The following is a 19,738-nucleotide window of genomic DNA, read 5'->3' on the forward strand; positions in this document are numbered from 1 at the left end:
GCGCGCCTGGATCCCCTTTGGCGTTTCTGAGTTGGGTGAGCTTGGGATCTCTTTGGGTTTAGAACTGAGACAGGGAGATTGAGTAGGAGGGAAAGGAAGGATTTAATCTCGAGTGCCAACGCTGTCGGGCGCTTTAAACGTACATCCTTCAATCCTGCCAGTCGTCCCAGAGGTAGATACCTGCGTCCTGTAGGTGAGGGGGGACTCTCAGGATGGTGCTTCTGAGTCAGTGTAGGAGCGGGCCTGGGGCCCGGCGCTGGCCCCACGTCCCCGCTGTGTGTGGCATCAGTGTTTGGGATGTGGGCGGAGAGCAGACTGCCTTTTCTGGAAGCGGATTCTGCTTGCAGTAAATTGGTGGCCTTGAGGGAATTGACGGGGGGCGGGGGGTGGGTGTCGTGCTCCCAGAAGCCTTTGTAGCAGGCTGGCGTGTCGCACCTGCTCCCTGTGCTTTGTGTCCTGGGTCCCCATGGGGGCAGGAGCCTCCTGCTTGGCCGGGCTGTGAGCCTCCTCTGTGTGTTCGGGCCTTTCCACGTGCTGCTGCCCTTGGCCTGTGACCAGGAGGCCCCATGTGTCCCATCAGGTGTGACAGAGCCCAGGGGTTTCCGAGGACCGGGGCGCACGGCACACGCTTCTTTTCTCTTAGGGCTCCCTTTCCTGCCTCTTGGTCCTCACGTTGGTTACTTGGTGGTTACTTTTGGACTGTTTGCACCCAGCAGGCAGCCACAAGCCTTATCTGACGGAAGCCCCTTGGGTTTGTCCCTGGCCGAGGTCCAGAGAGACCTCAGCTCAGTGCGAGTTACTGGAAGAATCCCCCGTGCTCCGTGGGGCAGGAAGTTCCGTGAAAGTTGAAATCTGTTAGTTCTTGTCCTGGTCGCTGCTGGGCGGGGTCTTGAAGGAATGGGTGTGGGTGTGTAAAGGCGAAAGAAATGTGAAGCACGGGTCCCTAACTTCTCCTTTGCGTTTGCTGAAGGCAGGAGGGCGGGATGTAGGCGTGGGGGGGGGGGCAGAGCACCCCGGAGTGCCGGTCCCCCTGCCCCCCGGCCTGCCCGCAGGGGGTCAGAGGTCTGCAAGGGGTGTGTGTGACCTGTCCCAGGAAGGGATGGCATGTGTCCTGCCCCCTGGCGCCCAGCCACCCTCACGGGCTGGAGAGGTCCTCATGGCTCCTGTTTCAGCACTTCCCGGCCTGCTGAGCTAAAAAGCAGGTTACAGGGCCGCAGCGGGCCCTCTCGAGTCAGAATCTCTGGGGCCCGGTGTGTGTGGATTCCAGTATCAGTATGTAACCCGGGACTTCTGGTGCCAGCAAACTTCGAGGACCTCTGGGAGTCAGGGAGACGGGGTGGGGCTCCCTTCTTGATTGACCCGGCCGGGCAGCTCCCGCTCGGCCCCGAGGCCCGCCTCCTGCGCGGCACGGCCAGGGCTCGGGCTGTCACCGGTGCCCCAAGGCTGACTAAGGCCCGCGTGGTCCGCCCTGGGCACGGCTCGAGGCCGCAGAGCCCGCAGCCCTACGCTGCGCGGCCGTCGAGGCGGATACTGACCGGGGAGCGTTGCAGGAAAGGGGCGCCCGGGGAGATGGCCGGAAGCGAAGATGGGAACCTGTGCCGACCCGACGAGGAGGCGTGTCTGCCTGCAGCGGGCCCTGCGCTTGGCCTCAGAGCGAGCGGCGGCCACACGCAGGAGAACATCCGCCAACTCCAGCTCACGTCCGTCCGCGGGGCCAGGCCCGGCGGCGCCCTCGAGGGGCCGCAGGGAGGGGCTCTGCGGGGCGGGGTGTCTGCCCGTAGCTGCGCTGCTCGCCCAGGGCTGCTCGCCCAGGCGTGTCCGGCAGGAGCCCTTCCTCCTCCCTGATCCGGTTGCCTGACAGCCGCACCCCAGGCCACTGGAGTGGTTCCCCTCTGCCTGCCTGGAGGCTTGCCCTCCCGGCTCCTGGCCCCCGTTTCCCCTGCACTGCGCTGCTGAGGGTCCGGTGGGGCCGAAGGAGGGTGTTCCTGGGGGCGCTGGGTTGGCTGCGTGGGTCAGCGCGATGGCAGGCGCCGTGTCTGTCTGTCCCTGGATGCTCACCCTGCCCCCTTTGCCGCGTGGAGGCGGCTTCTCAGAGCCTCACATGTCCAGTCCGGGAGGGGGGTGTTGGGGCCCTCTTGGCAAGACTGTGTCTTGGTGAAAAGGTGGCCTCCACTGAGCTCCTTGTAGGTGACTGAACTGTAGGGAGTCGGCAGGGGATTTTGAGTGTTCTTTTATTTTTATTATTATTATTTTTTTTTCTTTTGCGGTACGCGGGCCTCTCACTGCTGTGGCCTCTCCCGCTGCGGAGCACAGGCTCCGGACGCGCAGGCTCAGCGGCCACGGCGCACGGGCCCAGCCGCTCCGCGGCACGTGGGATCCTCCCGGACCGGGGCGCGAACCCGCGTCCCCTGCCTCGGCAGGCGGACTCCCAACCACTGCGTCACCAGGGAAGCCCTATTTTTATTTTTTTACTTTTTTTCTTTTTTAAAATTGAGCTACAGTTCCCATACAATAAAATTCACCTGTGATTTTTTTAAACATTATCTACCTTTTTTTTTTCTTTTGGCTGCTGGGCGGGGTCTTTGTTGCTGTGAACGCGAGTGGGGGCTGCCCTTTGCTGCAGTGCGCGGGCTTCTCATTGCGGTGGCTTCTCTTGTTGCGGCGCACGGGCTCTAGGCGCGCGGGCTTCGGTAGTTGTGGCACGCGGGCTCAGTCACTGTGGCTCGCGGGCTCTAGAGCGCAGGCTCAGTAGTTGTGGCACACGGGCTTCGTTGCTCCGCGGCACGTGGGATCTTCCCGGACCGGGGCTCGAACCCGTGTCCCCTGCATTGGCAGGCGGATTCTTAACCACTGCACCACCAGGGAAGTCCCTGTAATGTTGTTTTGAAACAAAGCTAGGAAAAAAGGTTTCAGCTCTGGGTCTCCCCACTCCCTGCCTTGGGTCCCCCCCTTCTTCCACACCAGGGCTTTCTCTTCCAGATCATTCCCATTGGAGTGGGTTGAATGGTGTCCACACTCTAATCCCCAGAACCTGTGAATTTGGCCTTAGGTGGGAAAAGAATGGACATCACCTTATGTCGATCTTCAGAGGAGGAGCCTCCTCGGATGACCTGGTGCCCCTAAATGAAACCCCATTCCTATAAAATAGACAAGCAGAGAGAAGGGGAGGGGCGTTTGCAGACGGAGGCAAAGACTGGGATGCTGGGCGACCCCCGGAGCCCCTCCTCCCCTGGAGCCCGTGAGGGAGTGAGACGTGTGAGCCACCGCCTAGGTTTGCGGCGCTTCGTTACCGTGGCCCCAGGGAACCCCCATCACTATCCGAACGTGCGAAACGGACCCTCCCGCGCTGCTCTCCCCACCCACGTGGCGGCCGTTCCTTGGTTTCCTCGCCAGGAAGCTTCTCTGACACGCCGTCCAGTCTCACGGCCTCCACTTCCGTTGTCACCGTGTCCCCCCTGTCAGGCCACCCCTGCAGGGCCCCGTCTTGGTCGAATCCGAGGGTTCCTCCTGGGCCTCGTCGCCTGTGTCCTCTGGCAGCTCTGGACCAGCTCCTGCGGGGATCACCCCCCCCCCCCCGCGTCCCATCTCCAATCCGGGGGGCGCCTGGGGTCCCGTCCCGTCCCCCCTGTCAGGCCACCCCTGCAGGGCCCCGTCTTGGTCGAATCCGAGGGTTCCTCCTGGGCCTCGTCGCCTGTGTCCTCTGGCAGCTCTGGACCAGCTCCTGCGGGGATCCCCCCCCCCCCCCGCGTCCCATCTCCAATCCGGAGGGCGCCTGGGGTCCCGTCCCCTCGCTGTGGGTAGAGTCCAGCCAGCTGGACGGTCGTGCAGGAGCCCCTGGGGCAGGGGGAGGTGGAGGCGGAGCCCCGAGCCCCTGGGGGGTCGGGGAGGGGGATGGGGGTCCCCCGCGACCTTAGGCTGCCCTGGACCATGGTGACCGGGAGCCTCTCTGCGGAGGAGGCCGCGGCCCTCGGGCTCTGGTGCTGGAGCAGCGGCCTCGCAGGGACGCGGTGCCCGGCCGTACGGCTCGGCAGCGTTTGCACAGGATTCCGGAGAGCACGGGTCGCCTTTGATCGCGTGCAGAAAAAGTACGTGTCGAGGGGCAAAGTTAACTGCGTCTGCACGGGCAGACGAGCTGGGACCGCGGGCACGGCTGCCCTGCGGTACCCTGTCTCCACCTCACGTGCGCCTGCCGCCCGGGGTCACGGCTCCGGGGCAGGGACACGTGGGCGGACAGGTGTGCTCCGGACACCGGATCGCGGGACACGGTTGTGAGCAGCAGCCGCTCTTTTGACCTTTTCTGCGCCCCCCGCATGCCTCACCCCGGTGAGCGCCTGCGACAGCCTTCTGGGGGCGATCCCGTCACCTCCAGACCCACGGGTGGGGGGGACAGAGAGCTGTCATCGGCCCAGGTCACACGGCCAGGGCGGGGTGCGCCTGTGTCCCCGGGAGGGAGAGGCTGCAGCTTCTAGGCGTGGACGGCGGGGGGGGGAACCCCGGCGATCATGAGCAGGACCCTTTAAATGTCACCAGGACAAAGAGGACACAGCGGAACAGCACCGTGGCCGGAGGGGAAGGAGGCGGCGGTGCCTCGGCAGGTGCATGAACCGTCACAGGATGTGACTCAGCTGCCCGGACTGCACCGCAGGAGCCTGTCGGCCACCGCCTCCTCCCGCAGATGCAGGAAGCGAGGCCCGGCCTTTTCTGAGGCCTCCGACTCCTTACCGACCCTCAGGAGCTGGGCTTCCGTGCGGCTCTTATCCCCACCCCCGACCCGGGAGACCCGTTAGCAGGCTGTGCTCTTCACCTCGGAGGCTGGCAGGCTGGAGACACTGCCGTGGGCAGCAGGGACCGAACAGCAAAGAGCAGCTGTACCTTCTTCGAAAGAATTAAAGTTAGGAACAGACTGCCACGGGCTGAGGCTGGCCTTCAGACTCGGCCCGGGCTGAGGGGGGCGGTGGTCTTTCTGGAGGGCTGATGCCAGAGTCTCACGTGGGAGCAGGAGGGGAGGATGGAGCGTTACGACGCGGTAGGGATCGTGTGGGGGCAGCAGGCTTGCCGGGCCTCAGGGTCGGGGCCCCAGCACAGCGGGTCCAGGGGGGCCCGGAGGCTTGCTGAGCAGTTTGGGTTTTGCCCTCAAGGCACTGGTAAGTCCACGAAGGACTTGGTTTTGTTTGTTGTGTTCTACGTTAGAAATCAACTAGTGTGAAGAAGTAGGTATTCAGAAGCACAGAGGGGTCCAGAGGGAAAGGCCGAGTGGCCCACACCAGCCCCTCTGCCTGGCAGCCCTCCCCCACAGGTCCCCAGGGCCACTCCGCCCTCCATGGTGACAGCTGGGTTTGTGCTGCCGTCTTTGAACAGAATCTGTTGACTGCATACCACACAACACAAGCCCTGTTCCTTCCAATTTCTGTTATATTTTGATTTTTTCCTGTGGATCCTATTTCAGCCTCTATTTCTAATTCCATCACTTGTAGGCAGTAGCTGTTAACCCTCAAGAAGAATGAGGAAAAGTGTACCACCCTCCCTTCCCTCATCTCTCCACCTCTGCCGTCACCCTGTCTCTACCTTACTTTGGACAGGTAGGAGGTTTTACTTTCCAAAGGTGATCCATGCCGTAGTAAAGAGAATGAAACCATATAAAAGGGTAAACTGGGGGAAGTAAGTCACCCAGCCTGACCTCTGATTTCCCATTTGCCTGTTAGAGGCAACCACTGCTTCTTAGTTTTTTTTTTTCCTGCACAAATTACGTATTGAACACATTTATAGTATACCATTGCTTTTACAGTGTCAAGGTTAATATCATTTGCATTTTATTCTGTATCTATATAATAAAGTTTCCTGCGCTTTGTAGAGAGTTTCCGGAAAGTGGAAACCGATACCCGGCGCGTATAATGTGCTGCGCGCGCGTTTCTCACTCACCCCGAGCAGAGCAGGGTGACTGGAGCAGAAATGCCCTCCTGTCGCTAAGCCCATCTTCTCCAGGAGGTGGGGCTCATGGATGGAAGGTCACTGGGTTCTGTTTGTAGGTGCCGCCCACTGCTCAGAATTATGCCCCATTTAAGTCAGCCTCGTGGTTGGATCACGAACTTCCCATCTGGAAATGAGAGGACGACCAGCTCCTTCACATTCTCGCAGTGGAGGGTGCGCGGTGTCGCGCTGGGTCTCCCCATCATACTCTTGGGGTGCTTCTGCCATTTCTTGCCCCCCCTCCCGCATGTTTTCTTCCCTCTTTCTGGGATTCCACATGTTTGTCTATATACCATCCGCAGGTAGCTTTTTCAGGACGTGGGTTCTTTCATGCCAGCAACGTTTTTCTTTCGCACATGTGGTCGGTGGTTGGACTGGATACGCTCAGAGGCCTGAAGGCATTGCTCTAACATCCAGGGTGCCCCAGAGGTCCGACGTGGGTGTGATTCTTCTTTGTAACTCTGTTTCCTCGGAAGCCTTTGGGATCTCTTGCTTTGCTTGGTGTTCTGAAATTCCACGAGGTTGGGTCTAAATATTGACTTTCAGCTTTTCTCCTTCACCTGAGGATGACGCCTTTCCAGTCTGAAGACTTAGGTCTGTCTTCAGTTCTGAAATCTTAAAAAAGAATTTTCCTAGATTATTTCCTTATCTCCATTCCATCTGTTTTTCCTTCTGGGATTCTTGATAGGTAGATGGAAACTTTCCCTCCTTGACTGTTTCTGTCTTTTAAATGTACTCTTACATATCAGGTTCCAGTACTTTAGTCTTTTGTTCCCCCCTAGAAGAGTTCCTTGACTTTTCCCCCTAGTTCTTCTATTTTTGTTTGTTTTTTTTTTTTTTTAATTTTAGCATTCGTATTTTTACTTTTGATTTAAGGTTAAATGTTTTGGAGTCAGTTTTGAAAAACCACTTTTGGATTCACACGGTTCGGATTCTTGCTGCGGCGTACACTGTATATAATCAAAACTCTTCCTCCGACCCCATCCTCCGTCGCTGGGTCTCGAGCTTCAGCTGGGGAAGGGTGGGGACGTGAGGGGTATGTGCCCCGCTACACGGGACGTGCAGGCGTGATGCCTGAGGGGTGAGGCCGCCTTCCTCTTGACCTCTGCTCCTTTCCTAAATCCCGTCCGGAGCCTGCTGTCTGCAAGGCTGGAAGCTCTCTTCCCGTCACCCTGTTTGTGGCTTAGGGCTCCATGCCCCACCCTGATGATGCCGTCTGCCTTCTGGCTTCTAGAAACTCATCAGCATCTCTGGTTTGCTGGATGTCGCCTTCCACTTACGTTTTTAGGATGATTATGAAGTTATTTCCTCTTGTGTTTCTCAGCGTCCTTTAAACGTGATTTTCTGAGAGGTGACAATTAGGCGGGACCTGGGCGGCCAGGGGAGGATTTTCACCAGGAGTTCCTGCGGTCAGGTTTGCATCATAGAAGAGCCACTCTGATGGACAGCAGGGGCGTGGACTGGAGGGCAGCCTGCCGTTATCTGGGAGAGAAGGAAGGCCGCGTGCCTGGGGCAGAGGCCGTGAGGGTACAGGCAGAGTCTGGGGAGCCTCAAGGCGGGTAGCGCCTGGACTTCTCCACCGGGGAAGCAGGCTGACGCGCCGTGCCAGCCAGGCGGTCGGGCAGGGTCTGGAGCGGCGGGGCCCCAGGGAAAACCGTGCAGCTGACCAGAAGACCAGGACGGGGAGGACCCCCGAGGCCAGAGGTGGGCCCTGGGGGTACAGTCGGTGAACGGGGGCCAGGCCGGCGTCCGCCTGGCGGGGACGCGGGATCCCAGGGGCGACGGGTTCAGGAGGACTCGCTGGCTGGGCAGGATGCTGGGCCCGAGGAGGGGAAGCGGCCGGGTGAGCCCGGGTTTCTGGGCCGCCAGGAGGCCCACCCCAGGGGCCCGGGGGCTGTTAAGGCGCCCGCACGGGGCGGGGTACGCAGGGGCGGCGCTCCCCGGCTCTGGATCCGGCCCTCCTGACAGCGTCTCCCAGACCCGGCGCTGTTTAGACATCCTCCAGCTGCTCTCTCCCCCTCAGCCCCACTGGCTTTGCTTTGGGCCGGCCTGCTCCCGCCCAGCCGCCCACAAGGCTCCCCAGAGCGGCTTTCTGTCCCACAGCTTGATTTCCAGGGCTGATGCTGACACCACCGACGCCAGCGCCAAAGCTGCCTTTTTTTTTTTTTTTTTTTTTTTTTTTTTTTTTAATAATGTAGCGTCTCAAGCGCAAGTGAAGACATCACAGACCCGGTGCCGCTGGCTGCGCGCCGTCACCCCGCGTGCAGCCAGGGCTCCTTGGTCCCCCTCTGCCTCCTGCTGCCTTTTTTTTTTTTTTTTTTTTTTTTTTTTTTTAATAATGTAGCGTCTCAAGCGCAAGTGAAGACATCACAGACCCGGTGCCGCTGGCTGCGCGCCGTCACCCCGCGTGCAGCCAGGGCTCCTTGGTCCCCCTCTGCCTCCTCCCTGTCCCCAGTGCCAGCCCTGCGCCCCTGCCGCCCCTTCAGCCCTCTGCGCAGCTGGCTGCTGCTGCTTCCTTGACGTGACGCTCCCGCGCCTGCAGACAGGGCTGGCCTCTCCCCGGCCCCCCCCGCCCCCCTCTCCCCTTTGTGTCTCTGCTTTGCTTCTCAGGACCCCCTCGATTCCCTGGCTGAGGCCGGGCCTTTGCACGTGCCTTTCTCCCTGCTTGGGATGTTCTGCCCCCGCCGACTCTTGCCGACTTTCACGACACTCTCTCCGGGAGGCACCCTGGATTCCCTTGCAGCTCTCTGCATACTTGTGGGAATTTTCTGGGTTGTTTGTCATTGGTTTAAGGTTGCCTTGCCTTCTTCTTTGTAAGCAGGGCTCACGCTCCCTCAGCATCTCCAGTAGGCGGGTCCAGTTACTAGCGTGTGGCGTGTCTAGGGGTTGTCAGTGTGTGTGTGTACGTGTCTGCACACGCGTGTGCTGGGGGGACCTGCCCTGAGAGGGATGGACCAGCTTGTCGTTGAGACACGACAAGGCCGTGGAGGGTGTCATTCAGGATGAAGCCGGGGAGAGTGGAAGACTGAGAAGGAGAGGGGGGTGGGGAAAGACATACTGGCACCGCCTAGAGCGGTAGATAGCTCCTAAGTTTGGCGTTTTCAGAAGTCATGAGAAACGTAGTTTTTTAATACATACACAAGCGCACACGTACTGCATTCATTTTGTACTTTTTAAAAACTCCCTGCTATTAAAAGATGTATTTGTATATATGTATCTATATCTGTGTGTGTGTGTATATATATATAGTTATACACATATTTGTATTCATTTGACTAATGTGATCTGTGGTTTCAGAAAGAATGAGTCATTCTGAAGTAGTGTGTTTTTTTCCCACAACTTCTAAGTTGCAAAACTAAGACAAATTCCCACATTGTTTGTATTTTGCTACATATGCTTTCTCTCTTTCTCTCTCTCTCTCTCTCTCTCTCTCTCTCTCTCTCTCTCTCTCTCTCTCTCTCTCTCTCTCTCTCTCTCTCTCTCACACACACACACACACACACACACACACAATTATACTCAAGAGCTTTAACATTGACATGGTACACTCTATAGTCGGATGTCCCAGTTATCCTGATCATTTTCTGTACAGTTTTTTAAAAATTCGGATTCCAATAAAAGGTCACACGTACATGTAATATGTGCCTTTGGTTTTCTTTAATCTGGAAGCATTCCTCAGTCTTTTTTCTCCCCCCTCTCTTTCATGGCAATACATTATTTTGAGTTTGGTTGTTTCCTTATGATTAGATTCTCAAGTTGAACATTTTTGGTGGGAATGCTATCTACCTGACGGTGTGTCCGTTTCAGCCCATCACACAGGACGGCACACGGAGTCCATCTGTCCCACTGCCGTTGTGTTCAATCTCATCACTGCTAGCGTTCATCTCTCCAAAGGTGTGTTTTCCCCGTTGATGATTCTTGCTTGGATCAGTTATTACCATGTCAAATGGTAATTTTCTTTTTTCTCATTCCTTCCACTGTATCAGTCGGCCTTCTTCTGTAGAGAAGAGGTTTACCTTTCCCTGCTCTTCCTTAAATTACTTTTTTTCCATACCAGTGGACTTAGGGAATTTTATTTTCATTTAACGTGTTACAGTCCATACCTGTTGTTCACTTTGATGCCCAAGTTTGGGGAATGAGCGCCTGTTCGAGCTGACTTCTGTTTGAGCATTCCCGTCGCGTTTTCGAGCACTTCTTACTTTCTGGCACAGAAAGGTTTTCCAGGCTCCATTGTATTTTCCGGCTTTGGAATCAGCCATTTCTCCAAGGAGCCCTGTTTTCTTTCAGTGGAGCCTGGTGTCTAGAAACCAAGATCCGGCAGGAGTGCTCATGGCTGCTGGAGTGTCATTTGTTCTAGGCCCTCGTGATGAACACTAGGAGAGCTTTGTCTCGTTTTGTTAAATAATGACTTGGAGGAACGCTTGCTTGCAGTAGAACGCCGTCTCACTGATGAGCAGGGGTGACTGAATTTAAGCAGGTCATTGCTTGGCAACTGTCTTCGTAAGAACTGGTTCAGGGAAGAACTGTCAGTAGGTGATAAAACTCACTGGTGAGAGTTTGATGAGGGCCAAGATGTTTACAAAATCTCAAAGTCTATGCACCACCGGCTACAGCTGACCACAGAGGGGTGAGCAGTTCCAGTGGAGAAGCCTGGTGGACGCCCCCATGAGCAGCTGTCTTCAAAGTTACCGTCACCGGTACCAGGACGCCGCGTGCCTCCTGACGTCTAACTGGTTGTTAGTGTGCGTGGAGGCTGATGCTTTTGACAGTTCATGGTGTATCTGAAGTGCAGTGTGTTTCATCCCCAGCCGTGGGAGGAGGGTGCCTTTGTGGGGAGAGAGGATGACAAGGTATCCTCTTTCTTCTCTGCTCTGGGTTCAGGCGGTGGGCTTTTCTCTCGGGGGTTCTTATTTCACGTCAAGGAGCCCGGAGTCTGGAGCCCAGCGACCCTGGGCTGTCCCCAGGTCCCGCCCGATATATGAGACCAAACCGGGAGCCTCGCCAAGAACCAGCCTCAGAGGTGAGCTCTGGGAGCCCTGGTCGTGGCCACCACCCTCCGTCTCTGTAGGCCGCTCCGACGGCCTCGTCCGGCCGCGCTGACCTGGCCGCGCTGACCACGGCTGCCCGCGTTCTTTCCCGCACTCTTCATCTGATGCTCCCGGGTGCCCGTGAAGGACAGGTGGCACCCCTTCCCGCCGCCCGCACCTTGGCAGTGGCTCGGCTCAGGCCCGCAGCGGGATTCGGGCATGTCTGAACTTGGGGGAGGGCACGGAACACCCTCGGGAGCCACCGTGGCTGAGGGTCCGGGCCTCCTGGGAGCAACTCGGCCTGCAGGGCGGCTCCGGCGGCCAGAGCTTGTCAGCCAGCAGGTGGCAGGCTCCGTGCTGGCCTCCGGCGGCCCTGCAGGCTCCCGCCGTGACCATCTCAGGCCGTGGAGACAAGGCGGCTGGCCCTCAAGACGTTTATTTCCCGCGCACGGTAGACGGGAGACCCTCCTCCCACCCCTAGGCCTGAACTTCACGTAAACAGAACCAGGCAGTTCTTTTAGCGTCAAGATTGTTTTCTCTGTGCCTTAACACGTTTGCGAGAATTCCTCGGTGAAGTCACGCGGGCCTTCGGCTTCCTTTGCGGGACGGTTCATGGATCCTGGGTCTCGAACGGGCACAGCGCAGAGCTGCCGCTGCCGCTGGCCGTGGCGACATCTGAAACCCCGTTCCCGGGGCGGGAAGCAGCTCTTCAGCCTCAGAAGGTCCCTCTTGGACAGATGCCTCTGGTGAGCGACAAGCTGGAGCTCGGGACGCGTCCACGCGCCCCTCGGCTTGTTTGTCTAGAGCTGCCGGGAGGGTGTTAAGCGGGTACGTGTGCCGAGGACCCGGAGCTCTGGGCCTTGCTTACAACGTCAGGCTGGCGTCGGGGCCTCGCTCGCCGGGCCCGGAGTGAGGTGCTCTGGATGCGAGCGTGAGCGAGGGCCAGTCCCTGCCTTTGAGGGAGTCTCGGCTCCGCGGGAGGGGACGGCCCTGCAGCCCCCGGGGAGGCTCTGGCGAGGGGCCCCGGGGCTGCGCTTCAGGGGCGTGTCTGTCCTGTGAGCGGGACGCGCGCGCTGGGTGAACGCGTGGGGATGTTGGGCTGGTGCAGGCGCTGTCTGGGTTCATCTGGGGTTCTGCCCGGACGCAGGGGACAGGAATGGTGGGATTAGCCTGGCCGGCTTCAGCGGGGAAGGGACGAGCCCTCAGCGCGACTGCTGTGCAGCCCAGAGCGGCTCCCCGGACCGGGCCAGCGAGGCAGGGCCCGGGCCTCCCGCGGCACCCGCTGCCCGCAGCCCTCCCGGCGCGCGGCCGCGTCGCCCCGTCCGGCCGCGCCGCCTTGGCACCCGTCGGCCTTGCTCTAATTGCACTTTTGCCGGGATTTCCGCCAGACGTTCTGGGGACTCTTTTAATATTCACCGCGGCAGCCTCTACCCGCCGCGGACCTGCCTGCTGGGCGGGCCAAGGTATTTTTGTTAGTGCTCGAGTTATAACGCTTGGTAGGTGTTGAGTGGTCTGTCCTCACCCCATTTTCACGTAAGTCCCGTTACTGTCCGTGTGCGATTTTAGAGAATATGACGTTTTCTGAGAATGTATGTGTTGCTTTGGAGCAGAAGTGTTTCTATTGCAGAGAAATGAAACTTGGGAGCGAAACAGAGCATAAAGAAAAAAGTCCCTAAAGGAACCATCAGCAATTTTAAGAAGCAGAACAGAGCTCCGGGTGTACTTAACTTAGTGATTTGCATTTATAAAGTGCTTTGCACACACGATATCTGTGTTCAAAGGCCCCGCAGGGGTGGCTTCTGCAGCCACCACTCTCCCCATTGTTCCGAGAGCAGAGCTCAGGCCCTCCCCAGCCCCTGTCTGGACGCAGCGTCACCGCCAGGGGGGCCGCCCTTGGGGTTCTGTTGCGCTCGGAGCACCCTGAGCCCTGGGAATTCTGATTTCCGAGGCGGAGCGTGTGGCCTGGCCCAGAAATAGGCCAGCGCTTGTTAAGCGGCGCTTGGCAAGCCCCCTGTCGTGATGTGAGCCCCGGCGTCCACGCTGCTCCCTTTCTTTTGTTGCGACTGTCTCTCGATCCGGCTCCTTGGCTAATGAGCCTTTTGCATGGAGAGTGGGTGGGTCCAGCACAGCAGGGGCACAGCCACTTCCCAGAGGGTGGACTCCGCCAGGACACCCCTTTTGTGGGGGCTGGAATTGTTCTGCTTGCTTGGAGTAATACTGCCGCCTTCATTTCCTCTTTTCATCGCCTTCCATTTACTCCTCCCGCACTCGGGGCGGATGTAGGAAAGGACACGTTCCCGCCTTTCGGGAATGATGTGGGGGGCACGCACACACGAGGATGCTCTGAGAGCCCCCGGTGCTGGGGGAGCAGAGGAGCGAGGGGTTGGCGGGGTGGGAGCGCGCGGCGCTCAGGGAGAGGACGGAGGCCCAGCCGGAGGTGGGAGACGAGAGGGTATGGGGGAGGAGAGCAGAGCCCGCCGCCTCCGTGAGATGCCAGAGACCCGGGGGTCGTACCCCCAGCCTCCCGCCCGGCGCAGGGACACCGGCCTGCTCTCCCCAGCATCCCTGGCCGTCTTCCACCCGTGCCCGGGTCCAGGCAGCGTCTCGCAGACACGGACCGTTCTGCCGTCGTGGGGCTGCAGCTCCGGTGCTAAAAGCGCGTCTGCCTTTGGAGCCCACGTCCTCCTGTGGGTCTGGTTGCATCCACCAACAGAAGCGTCTCCCTGCCGCCTTTTAAGGACTGCCTGCCGAGCGGGCGGCAGAGGCCTCTGCCGCTTCCCAGGTGGCCGGCCACGGAGGTGGGGGCGGAGGACCCCGGGAACGGCTGGCAGCTTTGGCCAGGGCAGGGGGCGGCAGAGCCAGGGCTGGCGCGGCGGGGAGCTGGGATCTGTGAGGAGAACCACGGCGTCCTGAGCAGGAAAGTGACTGCTTTGGGCAAAACCGGAATCAGATCAGGCCGGTGGCTTTGTGTCCTGGCTGCAGTTCCGGGGCAGCAGGCCGGTCACTTAACCGTGGGCGCCTCAGCCTCCACCTCTGTAGCTGGCGGTGGTGCTGTGACCTCGGGAGACGGGGGTGCGCGGGCCCGGTGCCCGCAGAGCCGCGCTCAGGTGGGGCGGCCGTGTGCCGGAGGTGCCCTGTGCAGCTGGCGCCTGGGGGAGCCTGTAGGCACGTGTCTCCCGCAGCCCCCAGCGTGTCGTGTGGCCGTGTGGTTCAGAGCTGCTAGGGTGGGGGCGTCTGTGAGCCCTGTCTTTGCTGCCGACGTGCTCCACGCCAACATCTTCTCCTGAGTAACCGCTGAAGTCGTTTCCTAACTGCTCTGCTTTCCTTCTGGCCGCCCTAAAACTCAGTCCCCACAGTGAGCTTTACACAGTCGAAACCAGTGCCGTCCCCCCAGTGTGCGTCGAGCCCCCCGCGGCATCCCGCGGCACTGGGGTATCCGAGTATCAAGCTCCAGCCCCTTCCCCCGGCCTGGGGGCGACGGGCCCGCCTCACCCCTCTGCTCCTCTAGGAAGGTGAAACCCTTTCCTGTCTGGAAGCCATGCACATCCTGTTCTCTGTGCTTGGAATGCCTCCTCCCCGCTTTTCAGAGCCTCCATGCCCCCTCCACCTTCGGCCCTGCTGCCCAAGGGGCTTCCCTGACACCCCGTGTCCAAGCTCTTCCTGGCTTCCTCTAATCTGCACCCTGTTCCTTTTGGTTTGGCCAAACTCCTTCTGACTTGTGATTGTACCTTTGAGTGTTTACCTGTCTATTTTCTGTCTCTTCCGTTAGCTTCACAACCCACGAGGGCTGTGATTCTGTTTGCAGTGCCAGCGGAGTGTGTGGTAATACAAGGAAGAACTCTGAATAAAATAATGAACCAATAGGGGAGAAAGGCCCTGGTGCAGGGGGTCACGGAGAAGGCTGGGACCAGCTGCTCCCCGAATGAAATCAACTGCTATTCCTCATCTAAGACGATTTAGCATAAAAGTAGTTTTTCATATGTGCAGGGTCCAGCAGTTTTGAGAAGTTCAGATGTGGGTTAGATGTGGGTGGATTCCAGTTGTTTTGAACTCCGCCAGGAAGCCACCCCCTGGGATCCCTCTGTGTACAGAGGACTCCGTGTCTAATATTGCTTAGGAAAAAGTCACGCAAAAGAAGCAGCATAGGGACTTCCCTGGTGGGCCAGCGGTTAGGACTCCGCGCTCCCAGTGCAGGGGGGCCCAGGTTCGATCCCTGGTCAGGGAGCTAGATCCCGCATGTCGCGACTAAAAGATCCTGCATGCCTCAACGAAGATCCTGTGTGCTGCAACTAAGACCCGGCGCAGCCAAAGAAATAAATAAGTAAGTAAGTAAATAAATAAATATTTAAAAAAAAAAGAAAAAAAAAAGGCAGCATAACGTGGTGTAAGGAACAGAGGCCTGAAAGTCCTGACTTATTGGTCTTTGGTTCTTGTATTGCCTTTGTTACTTAAAGACTTTGTATGTCTGGTTCCTCATTTGTAAAATAAGAGAAGTTGGACTAGAAAAGATGAAAGTCCCTTCCAGTTTGCATGAGCATGCTTTTGGCTGCAGGTAACAGTGACTTAAGCAATCAAGACCATCAGTTATCTCTTGAACTACAATATGGAGCCATGATGGTTCGAGGGTTGGTGTGTAGTGGTTCAAAGACACGATCAAGGACCTGGACTCTTCCCTTCCTTCTGCTTCGCCATTTGCTTTGTTTTCAGGCTCATGCCTCATGGTCACAAGATGGCTGCTGCAGCTCGAGGCATCACAGCCTCCCATAAGAGCATCAAAAGCAGAAAGGGATAAGTATGGGGAGGAGCTCTCCTCGTGGGTCTCTCTCCTTTTATCAAGTAAAACATTTCCTGGAAGTACCCTAGCAGGCTTCCTTTAGTCACATTGGCCAGAACCACCTCCGGTATCCCTCCCAGACCATGACTGACAAGAGACTATGCTAACCCCAGATCTTACTCATCCCCTGGGGCTGGTCTGTGTTCAGCTGTACACAGCTCAGGGCAGCTGAGTCCCGTCCCGTGAACAGTGGAGGCGTGGCTGCCTCGTGGGCCTGAAGTTCTGTGACTCTTAAGTGCTTGGCCTTCAGGAGGCGGTGGCCTTGTTACCCTCCAGGGACTGACTGCATTCTTCATGTCTCTGGCAAGGCAACGGCCAGGAGTAACATTTTTAGAAGGAACGGCTTTACATCCCCGCATGAGGAGGGGCGCGGAAGGGATTTGGAAATGGATTTACGGGCCCAGGAAGGTCCAGCCGAGCAGCTGCAGCAGCAGGTCCTCCGTAGTCGAGACCCCAAAACTGAGCCGCCCTCGCGGGGGGACGATGAGGGATCACTGCCAACGCGAGGCAAGACCTCAGTGAGCTGCCCCCGCAAACTGGACCAGCTCTGCCGCCTGCCCAGGCCCCGGCATCAGGCATTCCTAATAGGCAGAATCCCGTCTTAAAGCGGTCTGGTAGCAAGCCAGGAATGTGTTTGTAACGGCCACCTTACTAAGAACCCTCCTACGTGCCAGGCACTACGCTAGCTCCCGGGGACACCAAATCAAAGGGACAAGGTCCGAGTCCTTAAAAGGCTGAACGCCTGTGAGAGAGAAACAAGCTCTATGACAGGTGTGCGTGCGGGGCCAGAGAGTGGGAGAGGCCACTTTGCCTGCAAAGTGAGCAGGAAAGGAGGTGACCTTTGAGACAGGAGAGCAGCCGGGCCAGGGCGCAGCAGGCAGGGGCACCTGGGGCTGCGGCCTGAGGGCTCCGTGGTCCATGCTGAGAAGTGTGAGCTTAACCCTGCCGGCGAAGGAGATCGGACGCTTCCCACAGACGAGTCTTAAGATAATGCGTATCCAGTTATTTCCCAGTTTTCTTCCCAGAGGTTAAGTAAAGATTTTGTTTCATTTTTTTCCATACATTATGTTAAATACACATTATGGACCAGTTATGAATAGCAGAGTTTATACCTTTGCTCTAAACCATATATGGACTACCTTGTAGCAAAACGTGCAAAACGTGTATTATGATTTCTAGAGATTTTAAATAAGATTTAATGGTCTAAAAATTACTAAAAAGATTTGATATTTGCTAAGTTCTTTCCCAGTTCTTATCAACTTCGCCGCTAGCCGAGACAGCCAGGGACGCTGCTTAGAACTCTCGTTCTCCAGCATCTAACCGGGGGATTCAGGGGGATGACTCTTCCTAGGGTGTTGGCGGGAGACCGACCGTGAGGCTTCTCGCCCGGCCGCCAGGTGGGGCCGCCTGGCGCCAGGGGCCTCCGGTCCACACCTGTCGGGTGTTTGTTCAAGGGCATCCCATCAGTGAAGCCTCCCTGCCTGACCTCTTTGACACCAGTCCCTGCCACAGCTCACCTTCCTCACTCTTTTTCTTTTTTCACACTACACGTCTCCTGCTAACATACCGTATAATTTACTAACCTGTGCTTGTTGTTTGTTGTGATCTGTCTCCCCTGCTAGAACGTAAGTCCCCGAGAAGCAGGGGTCTCGTGGGTTCCGTTCCCTGGTGTGTCTCGACCCCCTAGAACTGTGTCTCATAGGAGACCTAGACCCAAGGTCAGTATCTGGGTGATCAGGAAGCAGCCTTTAAGAATTCTCCACTTGTTCTCCTTGACCATGATTTGTCATTAGACAGAGGTGAGTTGTCAAGAATGAAAATCTTACTGAGCTCGGTAGAGCAGAGCTGTCGATACCTGTTTGCAGGCTGTCAGCGTTGAGGGTAGAAGGCCCCGGTGCCCGCTGAGGCTGACGGTGGAGGCTCTGAGGGGTAAAGGAACAGGAAGCAGAGGCGGGTCCTGGACTTCGGTGGCAGCGTGCCGTAAGCCGACGGTCACAGGTGATGTTCTTCTCGACAGGTACAAGAGTTTGGTCACGGGGGCCCGAGCAAGAGGAGTCATTGCTGTCCTCTGGGTCCTTGCCTTCGGCATCGGCCTGACCCCGTTCCTGGGGTGGAACGGTAAGGACAGCGCCACCAATTGCACGGAGCCCTGGGAGGGAGCCACAAACGCCAGCCGCTGCCTTGTGAAGTGTCTTTTTGAGAACGTGGTCCCCATGAGCTACATGGTCTACTTCAATTTCTTTGGGTGCGTCCTGCCCCCGCTGCTCGTCATGCTCGTCATCTACGTCAGGATCTTCCTGGTGGCCTGCGGGCAGCTCCGGCGCATGGAGCTCATGGACCACTCGAGGACCGTCCTCCAGCGGGAGGTCCACGCGGCCAAGTCCCTGGCCCTGATTGTCGGGATCTTTGCTCTGTGCTGGCTGCCGGTACACGCCATCAACTGTGCCACGCTCTTTCAGCCAGCCTGGGCCAAGGAGAAGCCCAAGTGGGCCATGAACACGGCCATCCTCCTGTCGCACGCCAACTCGGTCGTCAATCCCGTCGTCTACGCCTACCGGAACCGAGACTTCCGCCACGCTTTCCACACAATCATCTCCAGGTATGTTCTCTGCCGGACGGACGTCCGCAAGAGTGGGGATGGGCAGGCAGGGGCGCAGCCTGCTCTCCGGGTGGGCCTGTGACCTAGGCTCTGGCCTCTTCGAGGAGGAGGCACAAGTTCAGTAACAAAGGGACAGGGCATGGCTGGCGGATTCTCACTGGAAGGACAGCTGCACCTCACAGGCCAGCAGGTCGCCTCTTCGGAGCGCTTCCCCGGAGGCCCCACGTACCTAGTTACCACGCACACGTTACTGGTAGGTTCCGAGGGTCGCCAGATGCGCTCGTGGTTCTCTGGCTGCTCTTGCTGATGATGCCGACGACTTGAATGGATTGTAAAAGAAAGTTGTGCCGCCTCCGTGGTGGAAAATGGCTGAAACTATTTTACTGTGAAACGCCGTGAACTATTACGATACAAATATTTTTTAACTTAGCGGGCAGTGGAAAAAGTTGGACATACTAAAAATATATACCTGTTCTGAGGAAGGTGACCAGGAAAGTTAAAAGTATAATTCTTCCGTCAAGACACTGCCATATTAGGGAAATGACAGTCTCATAAGTTCTTAAGTAGAATGTCATCAGACGACAGGCTGGATAACAACCTTTTCCGTGTACAGCAAACTACCCTAACGGAAGAAACCGGAGAAGTGGGGTCCCTCCGCCACCAGATTCTGTTTCCCCCTGCCAGAGCTAGATAGTGAATTTTACTTCTCTCCCAAGTTCAAGTTTGGCCAAGTTGCTGGAATCCAAAGTGAAAATTTTACTAAGGAAAGTTAGAGAACCGTGTTTATGTATGAGGTGAAATAAAAATAAAACTAAAAAAAAAAAAAAAAATACAGTGGAGGGTGCTGCGCCGGCTTGCTGTGCAGAGCTCACCTGCCTTCTGTTCTTTATCCTGAAATAAGTTTACACCGAGCCCAAGCACGCCAAGTAGCACAGTCTTGATAGGTTTTATTCGCCATACCCCGACCTACGAGAAGGCTCTGCCGCCACAGAGCCCCGTGCCATCTGCCGCCTCTCCCACAGTCGTTCATTAGCACCTCGTATTTCGGGGCACAGGGCTGGGGGGTGTCCGAGGCTGCAAAACCATCTCTTTCCCCTGTCTGGTCGCTGACTCAATTCGTTCCGCAGTAACCCTGCGAGCATGCTGCAGGCTCACGAACCCCTAGGGAGACGGGGAAAGCCTGTCCTTCTAGGACCCTGTTCCAGCGGTGGACCGCCTTCCCCGTGAAAATTTCCTGTCCTGTGCCGAAACCTGTCTCGTGTTCCCTTTCCCCCGTCGTTGCTCCTTTGCTCTCTCTTGGGGTCCAGGTGA

The 19,738-nt window shown here is 57.5% G+C and overlaps 1 protein-coding gene across 3 annotated transcripts in view; it reads left to right on the forward strand.

Moving 5' to 3' along the window:
* Positions 1 to 19,738, forward strand: part of ADORA2B (adenosine A2b receptor) — a 23,841-nt gene that overhangs the window by 1,923 nt on the left and 2,180 nt on the right. For 2 of the 3 annotated variants that reach the window (XM_024127915.3, XM_055090932.1), the window contains exon 2: positions 17,846 to 18,549. In XM_024127915.3, the coding sequence (XP_023983683.1) occupies positions 17,846 to 18,509 (664 nt within the window). In that variant the 3' untranslated portion in view covers positions 18,510 to 18,549. Of the gene's footprint in view, positions 1 to 17,845; positions 18,550 to 19,738 lie in introns of those variants that run through there. The other variant, XM_028499866.2, reaches the window with a different exon arrangement.

This window comes from Physeter macrocephalus, chromosome 14, assembly GCF_002837175.3.
Source record: "Physeter macrocephalus isolate SW-GA chromosome 14, ASM283717v5, whole genome shotgun sequence".
NCBI classification, from domain to species: domain Eukaryota; kingdom Metazoa; phylum Chordata; class Mammalia; order Artiodactyla; family Physeteridae; genus Physeter; species Physeter macrocephalus.